The 23255-nt window shown below is 35.0% G+C and overlaps 1 protein-coding gene across 8 annotated transcripts in view; it reads left to right on the top strand.

Annotated features, from left to right (window-relative positions):
- The window catches only part of FZD3 (frizzled class receptor 3), a 106663-nt gene that overhangs the window by 7294 nt on the left and 76114 nt on the right, over positions 1-23255 (top strand). For 5 of the 8 annotated variants that reach the window (XM_077868701.1, XM_077868696.1, XM_077868697.1 and 2 more), the window contains exon 2: positions 2319-2996. In XM_077868701.1, coding sequence (XP_077724827.1) covers positions 2808-2996 — 189 coding nt within the window. In that variant the 5' untranslated portion in view covers positions 2319-2807. Of the gene's footprint in view, positions 1-2318; positions 2997-12599; positions 12920-23255 lie in introns of those variants that run through there. The other 3 variants (XM_077868700.1, XM_077868703.1, XM_077868702.1) reach the window with 3 other exon arrangements.

The following is a 23255-nucleotide window of genomic DNA, read 5'->3' as shown; positions in this document are numbered from 1 at the left end:
ATAGATTTTACAGAAGAGTTTTGATATATGGTAATTTGGGTGTTGTAGTACATAAAGGAAACACTTTTATAAGACTGTGGGAAGGGATCCCTGGGTGGCGCAGCGGTTTGGCGCCTGCCTTTGGCCCAGGGCACGATCCTGGAGACCCGGGATCGAGTCCCACGTCGGGCTCCCTGCATGGAGCCTGCTTCTCCCTCTGCCTGTGTCTCTGCCTCTCTCTCTCTCTCTCTCTGTGTGACTATCATGAATAAATAAATAAAATCTTAAAAAAAAAATGTGGGAAGCTTCATTTGTACATGAGGCCAAAGGAATAATTGAGAGGAAATAGGTAAATAAAGTAGGTATAAGTATAAGGGGATGTCTTCTAGTTTTAAAAACCCAGGGAGGTATTCACATTCCTTCTTTTATATGATAGTCTTTGAACCATAAATTTGAAACACTTAATTGTTTGAAAAATTAGCCTAAGTGAAATTTGAAAAATTCTTTAGTCTAAATGAAATTTTAAAAATTCTTGATATTGCTATAAATATATTTTAAAAAGGAACAGTGTTCTCTTTTGTTTAATTGCAAGCTGATGAGCATGCTGCATGAGCAACAAACTACAAAGATTGAATTTTTACATAGATATTTTAATACTGTAACCAGATAAAGCTTTCAGTAGTTTTTTGACACATATTTAATGATATGCATAATTGTTACTGTGTTGCACATAATTAAGCTTAAATATAAACGACTGTGTTTACTACCAGTTTTTTATAGCCAGACCTCACAATTTTGGGGCCAGCTTGAAGGAGGAAAAAAATATGGCAGGCCAAGAAACTGTGGCAAAGATCTCTGACTTAGAGATTTTGCATAGAGAGAATAGTCATTTAGGGCAAAGATTGCTCATAACTTTAATATTCCTAATTTTAATTCTTAGTATTCCTAATTCATAGACCTTGTCCCTTCCACCACTTAATACCATGTACTACAGGAAGAAATTGGAAAGGTTTAGCCACTGCTTTATTTTCTCCAAATATTATTTTTTTTCTACTTAGTAACTAAAGCTTGGGATGTAGAGGTCCCAAGCATTGATAGTGAACTAAGAACAGTTTCTTTTCTTGCTTCAGTGAAACCAGTACAGGTCTCAAAGTCTAAGCTGTCATGGGTCCTGGTATTTAAGTTGTCCTGTTTATGTGGGTCTCTCAGAATTTCTGAACCTGAACTTCTCATGTTTTCTGAACAAAGGCTCTTCACAACAAACACAGAAATAGCCAATGCATATATAAAACAAAATGAAATTAAATTTAACCATTATTAAGCCAAATGAAGCCATGATAGCTTAGTAAATGCTGTTTTCCTACCAGACCTACCTTTCATTCTACCCATTCTACCCTCTCAGCCCCAAACAAGATATGTATTCTTGCCCCTGGAAAAGTAGGAGCAAATCAAAAGAATCTAAAGCTTAGTGGAAACTGTAACTGGGAATCATTCCTATTCCTGCTGTGATTTTTCTTTTTAGGAATGATTTTTATTCTCTGCAGCATGGCTGTGCTGTGAAACATTTGTTAGTCAGATATTTCTACATCTAGATACTGTTTCTGCACTAAAAAGATGATGTAATGTTGGAAAAATTTCTTGATAATACTTTTAGAACCTTCTGTTTGCCAGTTCAGTATTGGTTGATGGAGATAGCCTTTGTATCTTGTATCTTGTATCTTTGTAGCCTTTGTACTTCAGTCATAAAATTACTTAATGTTTAATGCTGCTTTACTATTTTATAAAGTACTTTTACATATATTATCTCATAATTCATTTGTATATCATACTTGTAAGAGAGAGAGTATTTTCAGGAAGAAAAATTCTGAGTTCAGAGAAGTTAAATGATATGTTTACACTTAACACAGCTAGTAAGGGACTTGAATTCATCCAATTTATTTATATTTCAACTTTTTCACAGATACCTTCTGCCAAATCAGTTAATGTAGAAATGCACCCTTAATGATTAAAACACATATAATACATTTTAAATTCAGTAGTTTTGGTTATAAATATGGCAGATATTTAAATTTAGTACAACAGCATAAGAATTTTTCAAAATGGATCAATTATATTTTGTGACAAATGAGAAACTGCCATTCTAGATAAGGAATTAAACCATATGTTATATAAGCAACTGAGGGAAGAAAATTGCCTTTAAGTTCTGGTTAAGGATATCTACAGAATAAATGATAAAGGAGAAAAACTATACTATGTCTCTGTGAAATACTGATGTATTTTGTCTATTAAGTCAGTATGATATCTCTCATCAAAGATTGTTTTATTTCTCTTTCTCATAGTTCATTGTTGGTGTGTGGAAACACAACCGATTTTTGTATATTGATTTGTATCCAGCAACTTTACTGAACTCATCAAAGGCTTTAATATCAAGTCTACAATATTTTGAGAAGAAATTATTAATATTGCCCATTAAAAAAATACTTTGCAGATATTTCAACCAAAGGAAGAAATAGCTCTCCTAAGATGGAATCTGTTGTTTGGGAATGTGGTTGATCAACTTGATATGTTGGCCAGATATGCCCTATGTAATAAAATGAAAAGAAGAGACAAGATGATGTCATTTTCCCGTATTGTGAAACCAAAAACAAATGCCTTTTGTGAGACCAAGCTAACAAACCTCTGATGGTCAAAGAGTATTTAACTGTTTGAAGAACTTAACAGTAAGATATAGAAGAAATACTTTCAAGCTGAGACCTGCAGGTGAATAATGATCTAAAATACATATTGAGTAGGCCTGATCATCCAAATCTCATTCAGATCCAGGAAGGATGGCTATGAGTTGGATTGTCTTCTACTTTTGGCCCTTGACTATGTTTGTGGGACATATAGGTGGGCACAGTTTGTTTTCTTGTGAACCCATTACCTTGAGGATGTGCCAAGATTTGCCTTATAATACTACCTTTATGCCTAATCTTCTGAATCACTATGACCAACAGACAGCAGCTTTAGCAATGGAGGTAAGACTTGATCTATTATTTGATGTATCTTAATGGTGATTCTTATAATGTCTTGTTAACTACTCTAATGAATGTGTTTGATTAAAAACAGAAGAATGTTATTTTTAACTATATCTTATACATTAAAAAGTTATATGTTTAGGTTCAAACTGTAATAGATTGAAGAATTCATGTTTGGGGAATGTTACTCTTGACTTATTTTTAGATGTGTTTTTATAAAGAAATATGAAACATTGGAACATGGAAGTTAATAGCCATTGAGAAGTTTAAAATTGTCCAAGTTATGATATTACATTTTTTCTGTTTGATAATAAAACCTCAGATAGAGTAGAATATAATAATAGTCACACTTCATTCCTTAAGTATTGAAGGTAACATGATCTTGTAAAATAAGTTCTTTGTTCAGCCTTTAGGCTGGTGGTTTATGGTATTTAAATTTTCTTAAAAACTTTGAAAAATGTTTATGATTTTACCATCACATCAATTTAAGGATGATAACTCCTGATGAACAAAAAAGGTTTAAGGTTTGGTTGTATAAATTTTAACTGTTCTTGACCTCTCAGAATTTTATGAAAATGTGTTGCCTTTCTTGAATATTTCTAATAGTAGTTCTTCAGATAACTTTTTAATGATTTTACTTTAGAAACTATGACAAATTAATGAACATAGTTAACAATAGGTTTAAATAACTATGCATGCATTTCTACAGAGATTTTAGAATTGTGGACAAGGATAATATGCTTACCAGATAGGAGCCAGGCGACCCCCGATGGTGGCAATAGGAAGCATAGGCTTTGGAGTTATGCAAATAGGCTTGAATTCTAGCTTTATCATTTTCTAGCTTTATTACTTTGGGAAAATTATGAGAACTTTCTTACCATAGCTTCTTTGCTTGTAAGGTGGAATTAATAATAATTATACAGAGAATGTTTTGTACTTTAGTCTGTAATCTATTATTATAGTGCTTTCAGCACATTGAAGCCTATATGTTTTGGAATGCTTCATTTTATGGTAAAACCCAAAGATTCATTACTTCCAAGTAGACTAACATAAATGTGCCTGGGAAAATTTATAGAAAGACTATTATTTGCAGATTTTGAAATGTGGAGGATATCTTATATATTCCAAATATTTGAAAATATTACAGAGATTGAGCATTTTCTACTCTTCTGACTATGTAAGGTCTGATACAGGGAGATTTGGTATACACTATCAGATTAGGATATGAAAATGGATAGTGTCTTAATACATTATTTTGGTTCCAGGCGTAGTGTTCCTTGCTGTGTATTAAAACCATCAATTCTCTTATCAAAAAAATTGGAGTAGAAATACCTTTGTTTTGGGATCCCTGGGTGGCGCAACGGTTTGGAGCCTGCCTTTGGCCCAGGGCGCGATCCTGGAGACCCGGGATTGAATCTCACGTCGGGCTCCCGGTGCATGGAGCCTGCTTCTCCCTCTGCCTGTGTCTCTGCCCCTCTCTCTCTCTCTCTCTCTCTCTCTGTGTGACTATCATAAATAAATAAAAAATTTAAAAAAAAGAAATACCTTTGTTTTTAGTATCATTATAAGTCAGTATAACTCCTTTGGAAAGCAAATAGTGTAATAAGAAGCAAGTAATCAAGATGTTTGAACTGATATGGGTTCAACTTTTGGTTCTGCTTTGTAGTAGCTTTAAGACTTTGAATAGTCACTTAGCCTTGGTTTCTTCATTTGTGAAAAGGCAGTAATAACAAAAAACCTTGAAGGGCTGTTAGGATTAAACTTATAAAGTAGCTAGTACAGGGAATGGCACACAGTAGGTTAACTACAAATGTTAATTCTATTCCAATTCTGTTTCTAAATGATCCTAAAGAGAAAGTACCAGAAAGATAATGTATTTGTTCTAAATGAACTTGCATTCCTATGTGTAGGCTTTTGGGACATTCATAATAATGGCATAGTAAGCTATCACTACCTTCTTCTCACAGTTGCCTGTGTAGTCTAGATTGTTTATTGGCAATAAGGTTGCTTCTTTTTAAATTTCATACATTCTGGGGAGAGCACCTAAGTGGGCAGTATTTTCTAAGAGAAGGCTCCAGTTCTTTGACTTAAATAATATTGCAGATAGTTGTTACATGGTTGTTATATCAAGACAATGATGCCACTGACAGAATTGTCAGTTTGAGAGTGTAAAGTTTCTGTAATAGCAAAGGACATGGAAACTCAGCAGTCAACAAAACATCCTTCTAGATGGAAGTAGGGATTCTTGGGCCCTTATAAGGACAAGAATCTATCTCTGATTCTAGAATGTGTCTGTCAACTTTTAACAGGAGCAAGTAGTTGGAGCAAACAGTGGGAGCACATTTTTGAGTGTTCACTGTGGGTCATAGTGAATTGAAAGATAATTTCTTAGGTGCAGGCCCATGTTTCAGGTCTGCCTTAGGGTCATTCCTGTATGATTTGCTGAGTCAAAATGAGTGCCTGGAATAGAATAGTATAGGACGTGAGCTAGGGATACCACAGATGAGAGGAAGTACAGAATCTGGGTTATTTCACATATGATTATTCAGAGTTAATAAATTGGCTGTTCTTTCATTGTAGGTATAAGATTCTTAGTCTATACTTTCATTGAATTTGGGACATATTTAAATAAATGGGATAATGTAAGTATCAAGTCATTAAGTTGGAAAAGAAGATCTTTACTAATATGTTTATTTCTCTATCCCCCCCCTTCTAAAACATACTCATCTATACAGAAACACTAAATTTTTATAAGTTCTTGACTTGATGTTTTTTCCTCATGAGTGGCTTTTGACAGAGAAAAAAATTTCTCATTCCTGAGTTTCAAACCATTTGGGCTGTCCGAATTGCTAAGTAAATTTTTGGGAGCTGTCCAGCACAGTCAAGAAAGTGTTAACAAATTGTTGGTAACTATCTTTACCAACCGCATGTTATCAGGTATTTATGACTGCAGTGGTAATAAAAGAGATCTGAACAGCCTTCCCCCCTATACTGGATAATTAAATGCAGTTGAATAGGAAGAGACAGTTTAGTGGAAAAAGCACTAAATGAGGGATAGGAAATTTGTTATTTTGCCACTAAATAGTTTTGTAACTTCTTTGTGTTAGTTTCCTCTAGGAAGTGAATTTTTTTCCCTGTCCATTTTACAAGGTTAAGATTCAATGATGTAAGTGATGTGTATATTTAAAAAATTTGAAAAGTTAAAGTGCTGTATAAATGCAAAGCAGTACTCCTTGTTGCCTGTCACCCTATTTAACTTCAGTTAATATGTGGAACAAGCATTCTTACCTTTTTATGAGGTTGATAACTTGTCTACTCCTTTTTTTTTTTTTTTTTTTTTGAGAGAGAAAGAACATGTGCAAGTGGAGTGTGGGGGGTGGGGAGAGGGAGAGAATGTTAAGCAGGCTCCATGCCCAGTATAGATCCCAATGTGAGGCTTGATCCCATGACCCTAAGATCATGACCTGAACCGAAACCAGGAGTCAGATATTTAACCTACTAAGCCACACAGGTGCCCCTTGTCTTTTTTTTTGTTTGTTTTTTAAGAGAAACTAGACCACTCTTAGGATAATCAGAGGATAAACTCTTAGGATTGTTTGTGTTTGCCTCCCATTTCCTGTTTTCTTTTGTCATTCTCAAAGATTTTCTGTAGCATGGAAAGTTGGCAGTGGGATAGATTCTGCTGGGAACACAGAACCTAAAAGGTCAAAATCCTGGTATCCTTTATGATTCATTAAGAACAAAGCATGTTTTAAAAAAAAAAAGAACAAAGCATGTTTGAACCAATCTTCATGTTATCCAGACTCAAACTGTAACTTAAAAAAAGCTTTATTATAGATAATTTTAGTTATATAGACATATAGATAATAGTATAATGGACACCATATACCCATTACTTACCATCTAGCTTCAAAAATTATCAACTCAAAATCTTAAAAAAAAAAACAAAACAGCCCGGGTGGCTCAGCAGTTTAACGCAGCCTTCGGCCCAGGGCATGATCCCGGAGATCCAGGATGGAGTCCCATATCAGGCTCCCTTCATGGAGCCTGCTTCTCCCACTGCCTCTTTTTCTCTCTGTGTCTCTCATGAATAAATAAACAAAATCTTTATCACAGCTAGTTTTGTTTCATTTATGACTGCATATCCCAACTGGGTTACTTTGAAGCAAATTTCAAACACCATAATTCCATCTACAAATATTTCTGTATATATCTCTAAAAAAAAGTAAGAACTCTTAAAAAAATATATGAACACCTTACCTTTATTACTTCCTCAGTATCATCAATTATCCAGTTAAATGTTCACATTACTCTGACCATTTCACAGTTGTTTATATAGTTGGCTTTTCAAATCAGGATTCATATATTGCATTCAATTGATATGTCTTTCTTTTATAGTTTCTCCTTTTCCTGTCTTTTTTTCTTGTAATATGTTTGCCTTATAGAGTTTCCCATTGTCTTTATTTGGTTGATTGCATCCCTGTGGTTTTATTTCCCATGTTCTTTTGTCTCCTTTTTTGATTTTTTTTTAGGAAAATACTTCATGGGCACATAATATCTGGTTGTCACTTTTTGTAATTTTGGAATGCATTCATGATCATCTCTTAGATTGATAATTTCATTAAAGTTTTATAAAAATGCTTATAATTTAATTCTGTCATTCTTCACTTCTCAGCTGGAATGCTTCATAAACAGAAAATTCCACTCATTGACTGTTGGGCTGCTAAGTTACTCTTATGTACAGTCTATATAAGAAAGATAAGATAAATACTTGGTTATTCTCAAATATTTATCAGTATTTATTCGTTTTTCAGATCATGACTTGATTCCCAAACATCCTTCAAAGGTGAACAATGAAGTCTTTTTTTTTTTTAAAGGTTTCATTATAAACTCATAGATTTAACATATTTGGTTTGTTTCAAGTCCATTACAGTTATTATTCCTACTTGGACTCTAACTGTACTTGCTATCTTTTGTAGTGGAAGCCTCTTCAAGGTAGCTTCTAGGTTTTGACGCTACCCTAGTAGTCTGTCATAGGTTCCTTGCTTTCTGGTATGATCCAAACCCTTTTCTTAAAATTCTGCCTCAAACTTAGAAAAAAAACAAAATAAATTATTTTTGGGCCTATTCATGGACAAAACTAGGAAACTTAAAATTTTTTTTTATTAAAGATTTTATTTACTTATTCATGAGAGACACACACACACACACACACACACACACACAGAGGCAGAGACACAGGCAGAGGGAGAAGCAGGCTCCATGCAGGGTGCCTGATGTGGGACTTGATCCTGGGTTGAGGCAGCACTAAACTGCTGAGCCACCCCGGCTGCCCAGAAACTTTTTTTAAAAGAAAGTACATCCTGAGTTTATATTGATACTTTCAATTCAAATAATATTGCAGAGTTTTTAACATTATAAAATCTTATTTTTTCTTTTTTCTTATATTGAAGCTTTATGATACACATACATTACATAAGAACAATTATTACAATATGATTACTGGAAGCAGTTTGTTTGTTTGTTTTGTACTTCTTTTTGTCTTTAGGCATGTAACTCACCAAAGATATACTGGCAAATTACTGTGTTTTAAAGTTAAATACTTCTTTGTGTGGTTAAACTCAATACACATTTAGATTCATATGTTTCATTTATTGAGAAATGACTTTAAAATTTTTTTTAAAGTTTCTTTCTTTCTTAAGGACTTTACTTATTCATGAGAAACAGAGGGAGAGAGGCAGAGACATAGGCAGATGGCCATGCAGACTCCCTGCGAAGAGCCTGATGTGGGGACTCGATCCCGGGACCCTGGGATCAGGCCTTGAGCTGAAGGCAGCTGCTCAATTGCTGAGCCACCTAGGGGTCCCAAAACTTTCCTTCTTTCTAATTGTGTTTTAAAACTGTATACAGGGGAAAAAAAATTAAAACAAACAAACAAAAAAACTGTATATAGGGGCAGCCCATGTAGCGCAGCAGTTTAGCGCCGCCTGCAGCCCAGGGTGTGATCCTGAGACCCAGTATTGAGTTCCACGTCGGGCTCCCTGCATGGAGCCTGCTTCTCCCTCTGCCTGTGCCTCTGCCTCTCTCTCTCTCTGTCTCTCATGAATGAATAAATAAATAAATAAATAAGATCTTAAAAAAAAAACAGAAAAACAACTGTATATACAGGGACACCTGGATGACTCAGCTATTGAGTGTCTGCCTTTGGCTCATCGAGTCCCACATCAGGCTCCCTGTATGAAGCCTGCTTCTCCCTCTGCCTATGTCTTTGCCTCTCTCTCTGTCTCTCATGAATAAATAAAATCTTTAAAAAAAAACCCCAAAACTATATATACAGAACAAGATACATTCAGAAAAGTCTAGTTTCTGGACCTTTCCCACTCTATCTTGTTCTTTCTTTCCTCTTAAATGTCATTGAAAGAGTTTTGTTTATTTTTCTATTACAAAAATTTAAATATAATTTAATATTTATATAAGATGTTCAATATTTGTTCATGTATATTCTTTTGCCTTTCTTTGATAATAGTGTCATATTTGTCTTTTCTATCTTGTTTCATTTAACAATATATCATGGATATTCCATAGTAGTATTTATAGATATTGGTTATTAAAATGTTTTTTTGAACTGTAAAAATACATACAAAGTTCACCATTCCAACCCTTCCAACTTTAGGTATACAGCTTGGTGATATGAAGTATATTCATCTTGTTATACAATTATCATCTCTATTCATCTCTAGCACTTTTTAATTTAACAAAACTGAAACTCTGTACGAAGTAAACAATAATTCCCCGTTTTCCTCTCCTCCAGGCCCCTGGCAACTACCATTCTTCTTTCACTCTGAATTTAATTATGCTAGTAGGTACCTAATATATGAGGAACGATACAATATTTGTCCTTTTGTGACTGGCTTATTTCACTTAACATAATGTCTTCAAGGTTCATCCATGTAGCAAATGCCAGGATTTCCTTTCCGTTTAAAGCCAAATGATACTTCATTGCATGTGTATACCACATTTTGTTTATCCACTCATCCATCAAACACTTGAGTTGCTTCTACCTTTTGGCTGTTATGAATAATGCTGCTATGAACATGGGTGTAAAATACTTGTTTGAGTCCCTACTTTCAATTTTTGGCGCTATATACCCAGAAGAGGAATTACTGAGACATATGATAATTCTATATTTAACTTTTTGAGGAACCGTGATACTGTTTTCCATAGCAGCTGCTTCCATTTTACATTCCCATCAGTGCCACAGAGGTTCCAATTTCTCCACATCCTTGCCAGCACTTGTTATTTTCTGGTTTTGTTTTTGTTATAATAGTCATCCTAGTGGGTATTAAGTTATCCTCATTTTTTTTTCATTCAGTTTTCCTATTGATGGATATTTGGGTTGTTTCTGTCTTTTGCTTTTGAAATCAGAGCTTGTCCTTATTCATCTTCGTATGTCCAGCACCCCACACACACAGTCCAGTGACTCACAATAGGAACTACTAAATAAATTGCTAAAAAATAAAATGCTTGAATTAATTAATGAACTTTACAAAGTCTTTTTTTTTTTTTTTTTTTTTTAAGATTATTTATTTATTTATTTATTCATGAGAGACAGAGAGGCAGAGATACAGGCAGAGGGAGAAGCAGGCTCCATGCAGGGAGCCCGATGTGGGACTTGATCCCAGAACTCCAGGATCACGCCCTGGGCCAAGGCAGGCGCTAAACCACTGAGCCACCCAGGCATCCCCTACAAAGTCTTTTAAGAGATGATAGTAGTCTTGCTCTAAGCACTTAATCTGCCGCTGTAAATAGAAGGTGCTTTATGGGGATGGTAATCCCAATCCCAAGAGTACCATATAACTGTGAACACTAGTATTTTACTTTGCCTTTTGAGAGGTGGGGAGCAGCTAATCAAAGTGACTCAGAGCTTTGGGCATCATGTGTTTGTACTTGTAAGTGTTGTAATTAAGTAAAAGAAAAGCGCAACCTGTCTTTCTCATCTCTAGGCTTTAATGTTCCTTATGCCTTAATCTTTTCTTGATCTTTGTCAAAAGATGGTTGATGGTTGTACTGATGGTTGTACTTTTCCTACGTTATGTAGGAAAAAGAAGATAGGAGTGGATATCATTATATGTGGTATCATCCCATTTTTCTTAAAAAATATGTGTGTGTGTGTGTGTGTGTGTGTGTGTGTGTGTGTGTGTGTTATGAAGAGTAAGTGATCTGGAAGGATTTTCACCAAGGCCAACAGTAGTTTTCCTGAATTAGCACAATTTATTTGTGTTTTCTGTGTCTTATTTAATGTTTATATTTTTAAATTTTTCTGTAAGAATCATATTATGCTTTTAAAATAGTAAAATTAGTGAAGAAACTTTATTTTTAATAACCCCAACAGTTCTTTTTTGTTTAGTTCTCAGTTACAGTGGCCAGGAGTTAGTATATATTAAATATATTTTGATTGAATGAGTGAAACACAAGAAGAACTTGGTAAGTACCACCGAAAGAAGGCATAAAGTGCTAAGGGGATTTGAAAGAGAGAATTTTCTGTGGAAGGAATCAGTTGTAGATGGTATTTGAATGAAAGACAGGGTTTCTTTTTGTTTTTTGTGAGAGAATAGTGTAATATACTCCTATATGGTAGTAATTATTAACATTTTGTGGATAGGCCTTTTAGAAAATGAATTTGATTGCAATTCATGGTTTTTATCTTCAGAATACATGCATTATCAGATTTGCTTCTCTTATTGTCTTTTGTTAGTTTACTGTTTAGATGGTATGCTTGAAACAAACAACAATCTAGTGAAACGGCTTAAGAAGTCAGGAATTAAGAATCTTGTAAATTGAAAAATGTACGTAAGGTATTGGAGAATTAATAGCATTTAGTTATTTCTGACTTTAAGAAAAAAATAGTATTTTAAGTTTTTTCTTTGATTTTCTTGTGTGACCAATCACTTTAAAGGAATACCTTTAAAATACTTATTTTCAATTAAATTATGAAGCGTGATAGAATTTTGATCATCAGGTTTTATCTTTTGAGAGTGATCATAGTTCAGAACTGTTCATGGTATTTGAAATATTAAAATTTACTTCCTTAAAGAAAAGTCAAATTTATGGGCTCTTCTGGGAATTCCCCTTTGACTTAAGAATATAAATCTGTTCCTCTCATAATGGCAAATTTCTATAAACCAACTTACCGAAATACTGTTGAAAAGTATTTAGTACACTGTCCTCAAGGCATTTTTAAAAATTAAGATTTGCAAAAGAAAAAAATCTGTAGGATTAAAGGTATTTTTCAAACCTAGAATTTTTAAATACAAAATAATTCTTAAAGTTTTAGATCTCTTTTCCTATGAGAATTTATTTTTACAGAAAAGGAGTTTTTTAAAGATCTAATTTTAAATCACTTGAAATTATTCTGAAAAGTTGTTTTTGAATAACTTCTTATTCTAGTTTGGATCTGAAATAAAATGAGTACCATTTTTTGAGTTTCCAGGGCCACTCCACATTTGGTTTCGCTTTTAGTGAATTTAGACAAATATTCCCGAACGCAGTAGGATACAGTTTCTATGGTTACCAGACACTTTGTAGAGTGACAAAGATCGGAATTCTGATTCTCATGAGTCAAAATTTGGCCTTTGACTCTGTCCCCTTTTCATACCCCTTGCTAAGCTTGGGCTGTTGCTGTGCTTGAAGGCTTGTCAGCTAGCAGGTTCCTATGGTAACGGGAATGGAAATTTGAAAGAAGAAAGAGAATGGGAGCACAAAGGCTTGGTTGATTTGAATTTGAACAAAGAATGGAAGGTTCCGTGTAGTGCACCTTTGTTATAGAAACCAGAAATTTAATTTTAGGAAAGTTACTTTTCAGTTTGTAAACTTCTATACCCTGGTCTTGATTTAGCGAACAAAAAGTATTACTGTTTAAGGAGGTATGCAGTAGAAATCTTTAAAAAATTAATCAGCTAAATTGTTTTTCTATTTGATAAAGCTTTAATAGTATTCCTAGTCTAATATTTCTCAACTTTACCATATGCAGACTACCTCATTTAATTTTGATTTTGCTTAGGTTAAAAAATTGTTAAAGCAATTTGCTCATTTGAAAAACATTAGTATTTTTGTTTTTATATAACTGCTTTATTGAGGTATAATTAGTGTATAGCAAACGACCCATTTGAAATGTTCAGTGTTTTGACAAATGTGTATGTCCATGAAACCATTAATACAATCAAAATATAGAACATTTCCATTACCCCAGAAGCTTTCTTGTGTGCCTTTGTAGTCTACCCTCCCTCTTCACTCCCTGCTCCAAGCCACCACCTGTTTTCTGTCACTGGATTAGTTTTCATTTTCTAGAGTTTTATATACATGTAATCATATGTTATCTACTTTTTTATGTCTGGTTTCCTTCACCCAGCATAATGATTATGATATTCATCCATGTTCTGTTTTGCTTTTTAATCACATCATTCCAATTGACTTTCACTTGTTAGTGACAAGGGAATTCAAATTTAGCCGGGTTCCTTAGGCCCACCGTATAGGAAGGATAGCTATAGCTCTGTTAACTTGCAGCTCTTTCCTAATCCCCTTTTAAGCTTTACTGGGTTCTGTATGCTATTTTATATACTGTTATTTATATGTTATTAAAACCATCTTACAGAGGAGAAAACTCAAGTTGAGAGATGTAGAACAAATTGCTTAAATTCAGGGGCTCTAGATAGGAATGCCAGGGTCTTGACTCTTGGGTCTGTCTTTGTAGCTCTGTGATCTTGGGCAAGTTACTTAATTTCAGGTCTCATTTTCTTCATATGTATTATAAAATGTGATCAATAATTATAGTACCTACCTTATGGGATTATCAAGAAGATTAAATGAGATAATATGTGTAAGGCACTTAATTTACTGCCACTTTACGGTCAGTAAATGCTAGCTGAGATACACAGCAGAGGGTACTTACAGCTAATAAGTGGCAGGAGCATAAACTTACAGCTTTAGGCTTATTGCAGGCAGCACAAAATAATCACTTAAATCAGTTTTATAATTCATCAGTAATTCACAGATGGAGGTTTTACTAACATAGTAACATAATATCAAATTGGTTGATATTTTATTTGTTGCTAAGTACCAAGCAAGTTTTGAGACTTAAGACATACATAAAAATAAGGGTGCTTGGGTGGCTCAGTTGGTTAAGTGTCTGCCTTTGGCTCAGGTCATGATCTCAGGGTCCTGGAACCAAACTCCACGTTGGGCTCCGTGCTCAGCAGGGAGTCTGCTCCTCCCCATGCTCATGCTTGAGTGCTCTCTCTCAAATAAGTAAAAACATACGTGTGTGTGTATGAGATGTATGTACATACATCAACATGTGAATATAATAACGTTTTTAACTTTTAATTTAAAAATAATTAGAAACTCATGGAAAGTTGCAAAAAGAGTACAGAGAAATTCTGTGTACCCTACCTAGCCCCCACCTTCAACCCCCAGTCTTCGTATCTTATATAACTGTCATACAGCTCAAAACTAGGAAGTTAACTTTGGTACTATCTATAGAACTTATCATATTTCACCAGTTTTTACATGTACTCATTTTGTGTGTGTATATGCATATATCTGTGTGTGTAGTCTTTGCAGTTCTTTTTCAATAAGCTCTATGCCCAAAGTGGTGCTTCAGCTCACAACCCCTAGATCAAGAGTCACATGCTCCACCAACTGAGCCAACCATATGCGCTCCTAGTCTTTGCAATTTTATCACATATATAGATGTGTATAGCCACTTCTACAATTAAAGAACTGTTTTATCACCACTAAGGGATTCCCTTATGTTTCCTTTCTACCTCCTTTCTTTTCCCAATACTAAGCAACTACCACTTTGTTCTCTTATCCATAATTTTGTCATTTCAAGAATTTTATATAAATGGAATCATACAGTATGTAGTCTTTTGAGTTTTTTTCACTTAGCATAATGCTGTTTGAGATCTATACAAGTTCTGTGTATTAATAGTTACTGTTTTCAATTTCTGAATATTTTGTTATACAGTTATACCACGTTTTGTTTAATCAGCCACCCATTGAAGAACATTTAGGTTGTTTCAGCTCTTTGCTATTACAAATAAAGCTGCTATGAACATTGATGTACAGGTTTTTGTGCAGACATAAATTTTTATTTTGGAGGGATAAATGCCCAGGAGTGTGATTGCTGTGTCATTTGATAAGCATATGTTTGGAATTTTAAGAAACTGCCATTTTCCCTAGTGGTTGTACCATTTTACATTCTCACCAGCAATGTAGGTGAGATTTACTTTCTCTACATTCTCACTACCAGTTAGTATTATCATAATTTTTTAATTTCAATTTTTCTGATACACATATAACAATACCTCATGTGGTTTTAATTTGCATTTCCCTTATAGCTAATGATATTGAACATCTTTTCATATGCTTATTTGCCATTCATATGTCCTTTTTGGTAAAATATCTGTTATGTCTTTTGTTCATATTGCAATTGAATTGTTTCTTATTTTTGTGTTGTTAGAGTTCTATATATAGTCTGGTTACAAATCCGTTGTTGGATATATGGTTTACAAATAGTTTATCCTACTCTGTAGTCTGTCTTTAACTTTTAACAAGGTCTTTAAGAGAACAGAAGTTCTAAATTTTAAATAAGTCTAAAACTTCCAGGTTTTTTTTTTTCCTTTGGTGTAATTTCTAAGAAATTCACCTAATTCTTAGTCTGGAAGATTTTTTCTTGTTTGGTTCTCTTGGTTCATTCTCTTATCTATAAATATCCACTTCTTCCAGCACCATTTGTTGAAAAAACTATCCTTTCACCATTGAATTGCTTTTGCTCCTTTTTCAGAAATCGATTGTCCATCCTTGTATAGGTTTAATTCTAGGTTCTCTGTTACATTCTATTGATCTTTTGTATCTGTGTCTCCACTGATATTGCACTGTCTTGATTACTGTTAGCTGTATAGTAAGTCTTAGAATTGGATAGCATGATTCTTCACACTTTTTTTTTTTTCAAAGTCTATTCTTTTGGGGGTTTCTTTTCATATAATTTTAGAATAAACTCATCTTTACTAAAAGTCATGCTGAGTTTTGATACAAATTTCATTAAATCTGAAATCATTTAGGGGAGAATTGGCATCTTTACTGTTGAATCTTCAACCCAGAAATAATGTTATTATGGGTTGAATTGAGTTGCCCTAAAATGCATATGTTGAAGTTCTAACCCCTAGTACCTCAAAATGTGACCGTATTTGGAAATAGGATCATTACAAATGTAATTAGTAAAGATGAGCTCATACTGGAGTGGGGAAGAGCCCTAATTCAACATGACTGGTGTCCTTAGCGAAAGGGAAATTTGGGGGCACCTGGGTGGCTCAGTCGTTTAAGCATCTGCTTTTCGGTTCGGGTCAGGTTAGGGTCATGGTCCCAAGGTGTTGGGATCGATCCTATGTCAAGTTGCCCTGCTCAGTGGGGAGACTGTTTCTCCCTTTCTTTCTTTCTTTTTTTTTTTTTTAAAGATTTTATTTATTTATTCATGAGAGACACACACAGAGAGAGAGAGAGAGAGAGAGAGATGCATAGACACAGGCAGAGGGAGAAGCAGGCTCCATGCAGGGAGCCCGACGCGGGACTTGATCCTGGGTCTTGAGGATCACACTCCAGGCTGCAGGCGTTGCTAAATTGCTGTGCCCCCGGGCTGCCCTTTTTTTTTTTTTTTTTTAAGTGTTTCTCCCTTTCTGCCCCTCTTCCTGTTTATGCTTTTTGTCTCTCTCGCTCTCTGGCTCACTTTAATACATAAAATCTTAAAAAAGAAAGAAAAGGGAAATTTGGACACAGACATACTAGAGGGAAGAACCCGTGAAGAGGCACAGGGAGAATGCAATGTGAAGATCGGATTTATGCTATCACAATCCAAGGAACTGCCAGAAACTAGGAGAGAGACCAGGAGCAGATCCTTCTCTTGCACCTTCAGAGGGAACATACATGGTTCTGCCAACATCTTGATCTCGGACTTCTAGCTTCCATAAATGTGAAACAGTGAATTTCTGTTGGTTAAGCCCCTCAGTTTATGGTACTTTGTTACAGCACTTCTAGCAAACTAATACACTGTGTGTTTGTTCATTTATTTATATTCCTTCTTTTATTTTGTCATCATTTTATATTTTTCTGCGTACAGGTTCTAAACCTGTTTTGTCAAATTTATACCTAGGTGTTTCTTTTTTCTTTCTTTTTTTAGTGGTTGTAAGTATTGCTTTAGTTTTCTTATGCTTTTTATATTTAGAATGCAATTTTACATAGAAGTAGAATTAGGCCGGGGTGCCTGAGTGGCTCAGTCATTTGAGAGTCTGATTTTGGCTTAGATCGTGATCTTGGGGTCCTGGGATCGAGCCCTGTGTGTGGCTCCCAGCTCAGTGGTGAGTCTGCTTCTCTCTCTCCCTCTGCCCCTCCCCTTGCTTGTGCTCTCTGTCTCTCAAATAAATAAATAGAATCTTAAAAAAAGAAAACACCCTAGTTAGGGGCGCCTGCATGCCTCTGTCGGTTAAGCATCTGACTCTTGTTTTTGGTTCAGGTTGTGATCTCCTGGTCGTGGGATTGAGCTCCACAACTGGCTCTGTGCTTAGTGGGGAGTCTGCTTGGGATTCTTTCCATCTGCCCTTCCCCATAGCTCATGTGTGTTCTCTCTCCCTTAGTCTCTCAAAAAGGACAAATAAATAAATAAAAAAAAGAATTGTTTTTTTTTTGTATGTTTTTCTTATGTCTTGCAACCTTGCTGAACTCACTAGTTCAAGGAGCTATTCTTTGTAGATGCCTTGGGATTTTCTATGTAGATGTTAATGTTAACTGCAAATAGGAACAGTTTTATTTCTTTTTCTTACATCTATACCTTTTCCCCCCTTTTCTTGCTTTATTGGGTTGGCAGGATTTCCATTACCATATTGCATAATAGTGGTAAGAGCGGGGACACCTGGGTCAGTGGTTGAGGATCTGCCTTTGGCTCAGGGTATGACCCTGGGGCTAAGGATCTAATCCTGCATTGGGCTCCCTGTGAGGGGCCCGCTTCTGCCTCTATGTCTCTGCCTCTCTGTCTCTTGTGAATAAATACATAAAACTTAAAAAAAAAAAAAAAAGAGTGGTAAGAACAGACATCCTTCCCTTATTTCTAATCTTAGGGGTAAGCAACTATGTTTCACCGTTAATTATGATAGCTATAAGATGTTTGTAGATGCTCTTTATCAAGTTAAGGAAGTTACCCTCTGTTTCTAGTTTGTTGAAAACTTAAAATCATGAGTGCTTCCTCTGCATCATTTGGCATTATAATGTATTTTTCTGTTAGCCTGTTAATTTGGGATTAATTGATTTTTTAATATTGAACCAGCTGTGAATTTCTAGAGCAAATCCTACTAGGTTGTGGTATAGAATACTTATATTTTTGGATTTGCTTTGCTGTTACTTTGTTAAGGACTTTACATTTTGTTTCTGAGGAATATTGGTTTGTAGATATATGAAAGCATTCTATTTTGATGAAGTCTGATATATCTATATTCTTTTGTATTATCTTTATTTGATTTTAATATTAAGCACCTCTTGCTTTGTAGAATTAGTTGGAATATGTTCTCTTCTTTGCTGTTTTCTTGAAGAGATTATGTAGAATTGGTGTTAATTATTCTTTAAATGTTGTTAGATTTTATCCAGGAAACCATCTGACTTGGACATTTCTTTTTCTGGATGTTTTTAACCACAAATTCAAATTCTTAGTAGTTACAGGTTTCTTCAGATTATCACTTTAATTTTGGGAGAGTTTTTGTAGTGTAGCTTTGAGGAATTTGTCTACTTCTTCTAAGGCACCTAGTTTATGTGCATAGGTTTGTTTGTAATATTCCCTTATTGTCTTTTTAATGCCTACAGAGCCTCAGTGACATCTCTTTTATTCTTGATATTGGTAATTTGTGCTTTTCCTTTTTCTTTGTCTTTTCAGAACCTTACCAATTTTATTGGTAGTTTCAAAGAACCAGCTCTTATTTGAGAATTTCTATTTTCTGTTTTCAATTTCATTGATTTTTCTAATTTATTATTTCCTTCCCTTTGCTTTATTTTGTTCTCTGGGCTATTATGAATAATGCTGTTCTGCTGTGAAAATTCATATACAAGTTTTGCCTTGGGGATGCCTGGGTAGCTCAGTGGTTAAGCGTCTGCCTTCAGCTCAGGGCGTGATCCTGGAGTCCCAGGATCGAGTCCCCCATAGGGCTCCCTGCATGGAGCCTGCTTCTCCCTCTGCCTATATCTTTGCCTTTCTCTGTGTGTGTGTCTCTCATGAATAAATAAATAAAATCTTTAAAAAAAGAAAAGTTTTGCCTTGAATACCATTTTTAATTTACTTTTACTTTTAACTTATATTGAATATCATTTAATAATTAATATACCTAGGACTGGAATTGCTGGATCATATGATAATTTATGTTTAACTTTTTTGTTTTTAGGATTTTATTTATTTTAGAGAGAGAGACAGAGATAGTGAGAGAGGAGAGCATGAGCCGGAAGGAAATGGAGAAGCAGGCTCCTCACTGAGCAGGGAGTCAGACTGGGGATCCCTGGTTTATGACCTGAACCCAAGGCAGACAGTTAACTGACTGAGCCACCCAGGTGCCCCTCTGTTTAACTTCTTAAGGAATCACCAAATTTTTTTCTGTAGTGGTTCACATGATTTACATTACCATAGCAACACATAAGGGTTCTGATTTCTTCACATCCTTCTCAACACTTCTTATTTTCTGTTTGTTGTTCGTTTTTTTATTTTCTGTTTTTTAGATCACAGCTATCTTAGTGGGTGTAATATAGTATCTCATTGTGGTTTTGATTTGTATTTCCCTGATGATCAGTGACATTGAACATCTTTTTATGTGTTTATTAGCCATGGTATAACTTCTTTGAAAAAATGTCTATTGAAGTTTTTTTGTCCAAAAAATTGGGTTGTCTTTTTGTTGAGTTGTGGGAGTTTTTTGTTTTCTGTGTACTAGACACTTACCAGATGTGTTTTATAAATATTTTTTTCCAGTTTGTGGATTGTCTATGTACTCTCCTGATAATGTCCTTAGATACATGAAGCATTTTATTTTGATGAAGTCTAATATGTCTGTTTTTTCTTTTGTACTTGTGCTTTTATTGTCAAATCTAAAACCATTGCCATCCAAGATCATGAAGATTACCTCTGTTTTCTTCTACAAGTTCTATAGATTTAGCTCTTAAATGTAGATGTTTATCCATTTTTAGTTAATTTTTGTATGTGGTATAATGCAAGGGTCTCCAGCTTTATTCTTTTGCATGTTTAGACTTATGCCAGTACCAGAGTATTTTGATTACTATAGCTTGTATTAAGTTTTGAAATTGGAAAGTATGAGTAGTCCAATTTTGTTCTTTTTTATTCAAGGTGGTTTTGATCAGTTCAGACGCTCTTGCAATTCCATATGAATTTTGGGATCAGCTTTTCCATTTCTGCAAAAAAAAAAAAAGGCAATTGGGATTTCTGAAGGGATTAGATTCAATCTGTAGATCATATTAGGGAGTATCACCATCCTTTTTTTTTTTTTCTTTTTTAAAGATTTTATTTATTCATAGAGAGAGAGAGACAGGCAGAGTCACAGGCAGAGGGAGAAGCAGGCTCCATGCAGGGAGCCCGACACGGGACTCCATCCTGGGTCTCCAGGATCACACCCTGGGCTGCAGGCGGCGCTGAACCACTGCGCCACTGGGGCTGCCCGGAGTATCACCATCTTAACAGCATTATCATTTAATCCATGAATACAGGATGTCTATTTATTAGGTCTTCTTCAGTTTCTTTCAGTAACACTTTATAGTTTTCTGTCTTGTACCACACTGGTTAACTTTCTTAAGTATAGGATGCTATACTTTCTTTTTGATGCTCTTAAAAATGGATTTTTTCCTTAGTTTCCTTTTCTATTGGTGATTTTTTAAAATTTCCTTTTTAATATATTCCTGGAATGTAGAAATATGACTTTTATCTCAATTGATTTTTATATAAAGTGTTTGTAATAAATTCATTTATTCTAATGGTTTATAGATTATCTTGGATTTTCTTTGTAACAGGTTTTATTAGTCTAATTCTGTTAGAAGACGGAAGCACTCAATGATTTAAACAAGGGAAGAATAAAATAAAGAATAAGTAGTATAGGAGAGTATAAGATAACTCAACAGGGTTCTCTGGGGCAGAGGGACAATCTTGGAAGGGACTACCAGACCCCAAGGCTCAGACCTTAATTATAGGTGATATAGTTGCTGCTCAATGGGTGGCAGAGAAATTCACTGGGTTAGTTGGGCCAGAGCTGGTCCACAGTTGCTGGGCAAGCAGGAAGCAAGTCTTAAGGTCATGGGGAAAAGTTAGCTGATGATTCAGCAAGAAGAGGGAGTCAGAGCACTGCTACAGGTAGGAGGCCTTGAGCATGCAGTGTCTTTATTGGAAGGGCTGCAGGAAGGGGGTCAACAGGCTACACAGTGATTGTGAGGCTACTCAGAGACCTTTCTGGGTACATGGAGGGACAGAGCACCATAGGTTTCTTTACATTTCCACTGCTGCCTGACTGTGCAGCAACCACAACCAACGAGGAAGCCTCTTTGTTCTGCAGTATTCCTCCAACATTCTTTATTGATAAAATTTAAATTCATGTTTAATGTAAAGGAGAAGTGGTGAAATGAATCCCATCTATTATCATCATTCAGCTGATATTGAAGGATGAATTTGGAACTGATAGGTAGAAGTTTGGTAACTGGAACACTAGTCATATATGAATAATGATAGTTTCTATCTGATCCACCTTTAATTTTTATATTTCTTTCCTTCTAATTCTTTTACACTTTTTTCTTTTTCTTTTCATACTGTCCTAATGAGGACTTTAAATACAATAAGATGGTGATAAGAGATATTTTTGCCTCATCTTTGATCTTGGGAAGCTTTCAGGAATTTACCACCAAGTATGAGGTTTGCTGTAATTTGATGTATGTACTCTCCGTAAGATTTGAGGAAATTTCATCTTACTCTGCAAAGAGTCTTCATCATAAATGAGTGTTGAATTTCATCTAATACTTTTACTACATCTATATTATTAATGGATCATGTGATTCCCCCATTTTTCTATTAATGCTATTAATTACATTAATAGGTTTTTCAGATGTTAATCAGTGGTGTATCCTTAGGAAAAAAGTTCACTTGGTGAACTTTAAGATTTTATTTATTTATTTATTTATTTATTTATTTATTTATTTATTTATCAATCAGAGAGAGAGAGAGAGAGCATAAGCAGGGGGAGCAGCAGGTAGAGGGAGAGGGAGAGGGAGAAGCAGGCTCCCCGCTGAGCAGGGAGCCTGATGTAGGGGCCTGATCCCAGGACCCTAGATCATGACCTGAGTCGAAGGCAGATGCTTTAACCAATTGAGCCACCCAGGCGCCCTTATTATTTCTTTTTTACATATTCTGGATTAATTTACTAACATTGGGACATGATTTTTTTTTAAGATTTTTTTATTTATATATTCATGATAGAGAGAGAGTCAGAGACAGGCAGAGGGAGAGGCAGGCTCCATGCCAGGAGCCCCACGCGGGACTGGATCCCAGGACTCCAGGACCACGCCCTGGCCCAAAGGCAGGTGCTAAACCGCTGAGCCACCTAGGGATCCCCGGGACATGATTTTTATATCTATAATCATGAGGAATAATTTTCCTTCTTAGATAGTTCCTTTTAGGTTTTATTATAAAAATGAGGGTGATTTCATAAGATCAATTAGGAAAGGTTCCTTTTTCCCCCTTTTTAGGAAGAGTTTGTGTGTGATTACTGTGACTTCTTGCTTTGACATTTGACAAATTTTTCTAGTGAAGCCATCTTAACCTAGAGTTTTCTTTAGGGGAATCATTTCTAATAATGCATTAAGTTTCTTTGTAGATAGAGGATAGATTTTCTTTTATGAGTTTTGGTGAATTATGATTTTTTCCCCAAGGCATTTGTTCATTTCATCATGTCAAATATATTATTTATGGTTATCTACATTACTCTCCTTCATTCTTGATATTGGTAATTCACATTGCTGGTTGTTGTTGTTGTTGTTGTTATTATTATTGCCTGTACCTTCTCTAAGTTTGGCCACTCTTTTTCTAGCTTCTTGGGATGGAGTTTATGTCATTGATTGTTTTTAGGCTTTCTTATTTTCTGATATGTGTATATCAGGTTGTAAATTTCCTCTGAGTACAGCTTTTGC

This window comes from Canis aureus, chromosome 24 (genome assembly GCF_053574225.1).
Source record: "Canis aureus isolate CA01 chromosome 24, VMU_Caureus_v.1.0, whole genome shotgun sequence".
NCBI classification, from domain to species: domain Eukaryota; kingdom Metazoa; phylum Chordata; class Mammalia; order Carnivora; family Canidae; genus Canis; species Canis aureus.
Note: the sequence above shows the minus strand (reverse complement) of the source record. Positions and strands in the feature narration are given on the sequence as shown.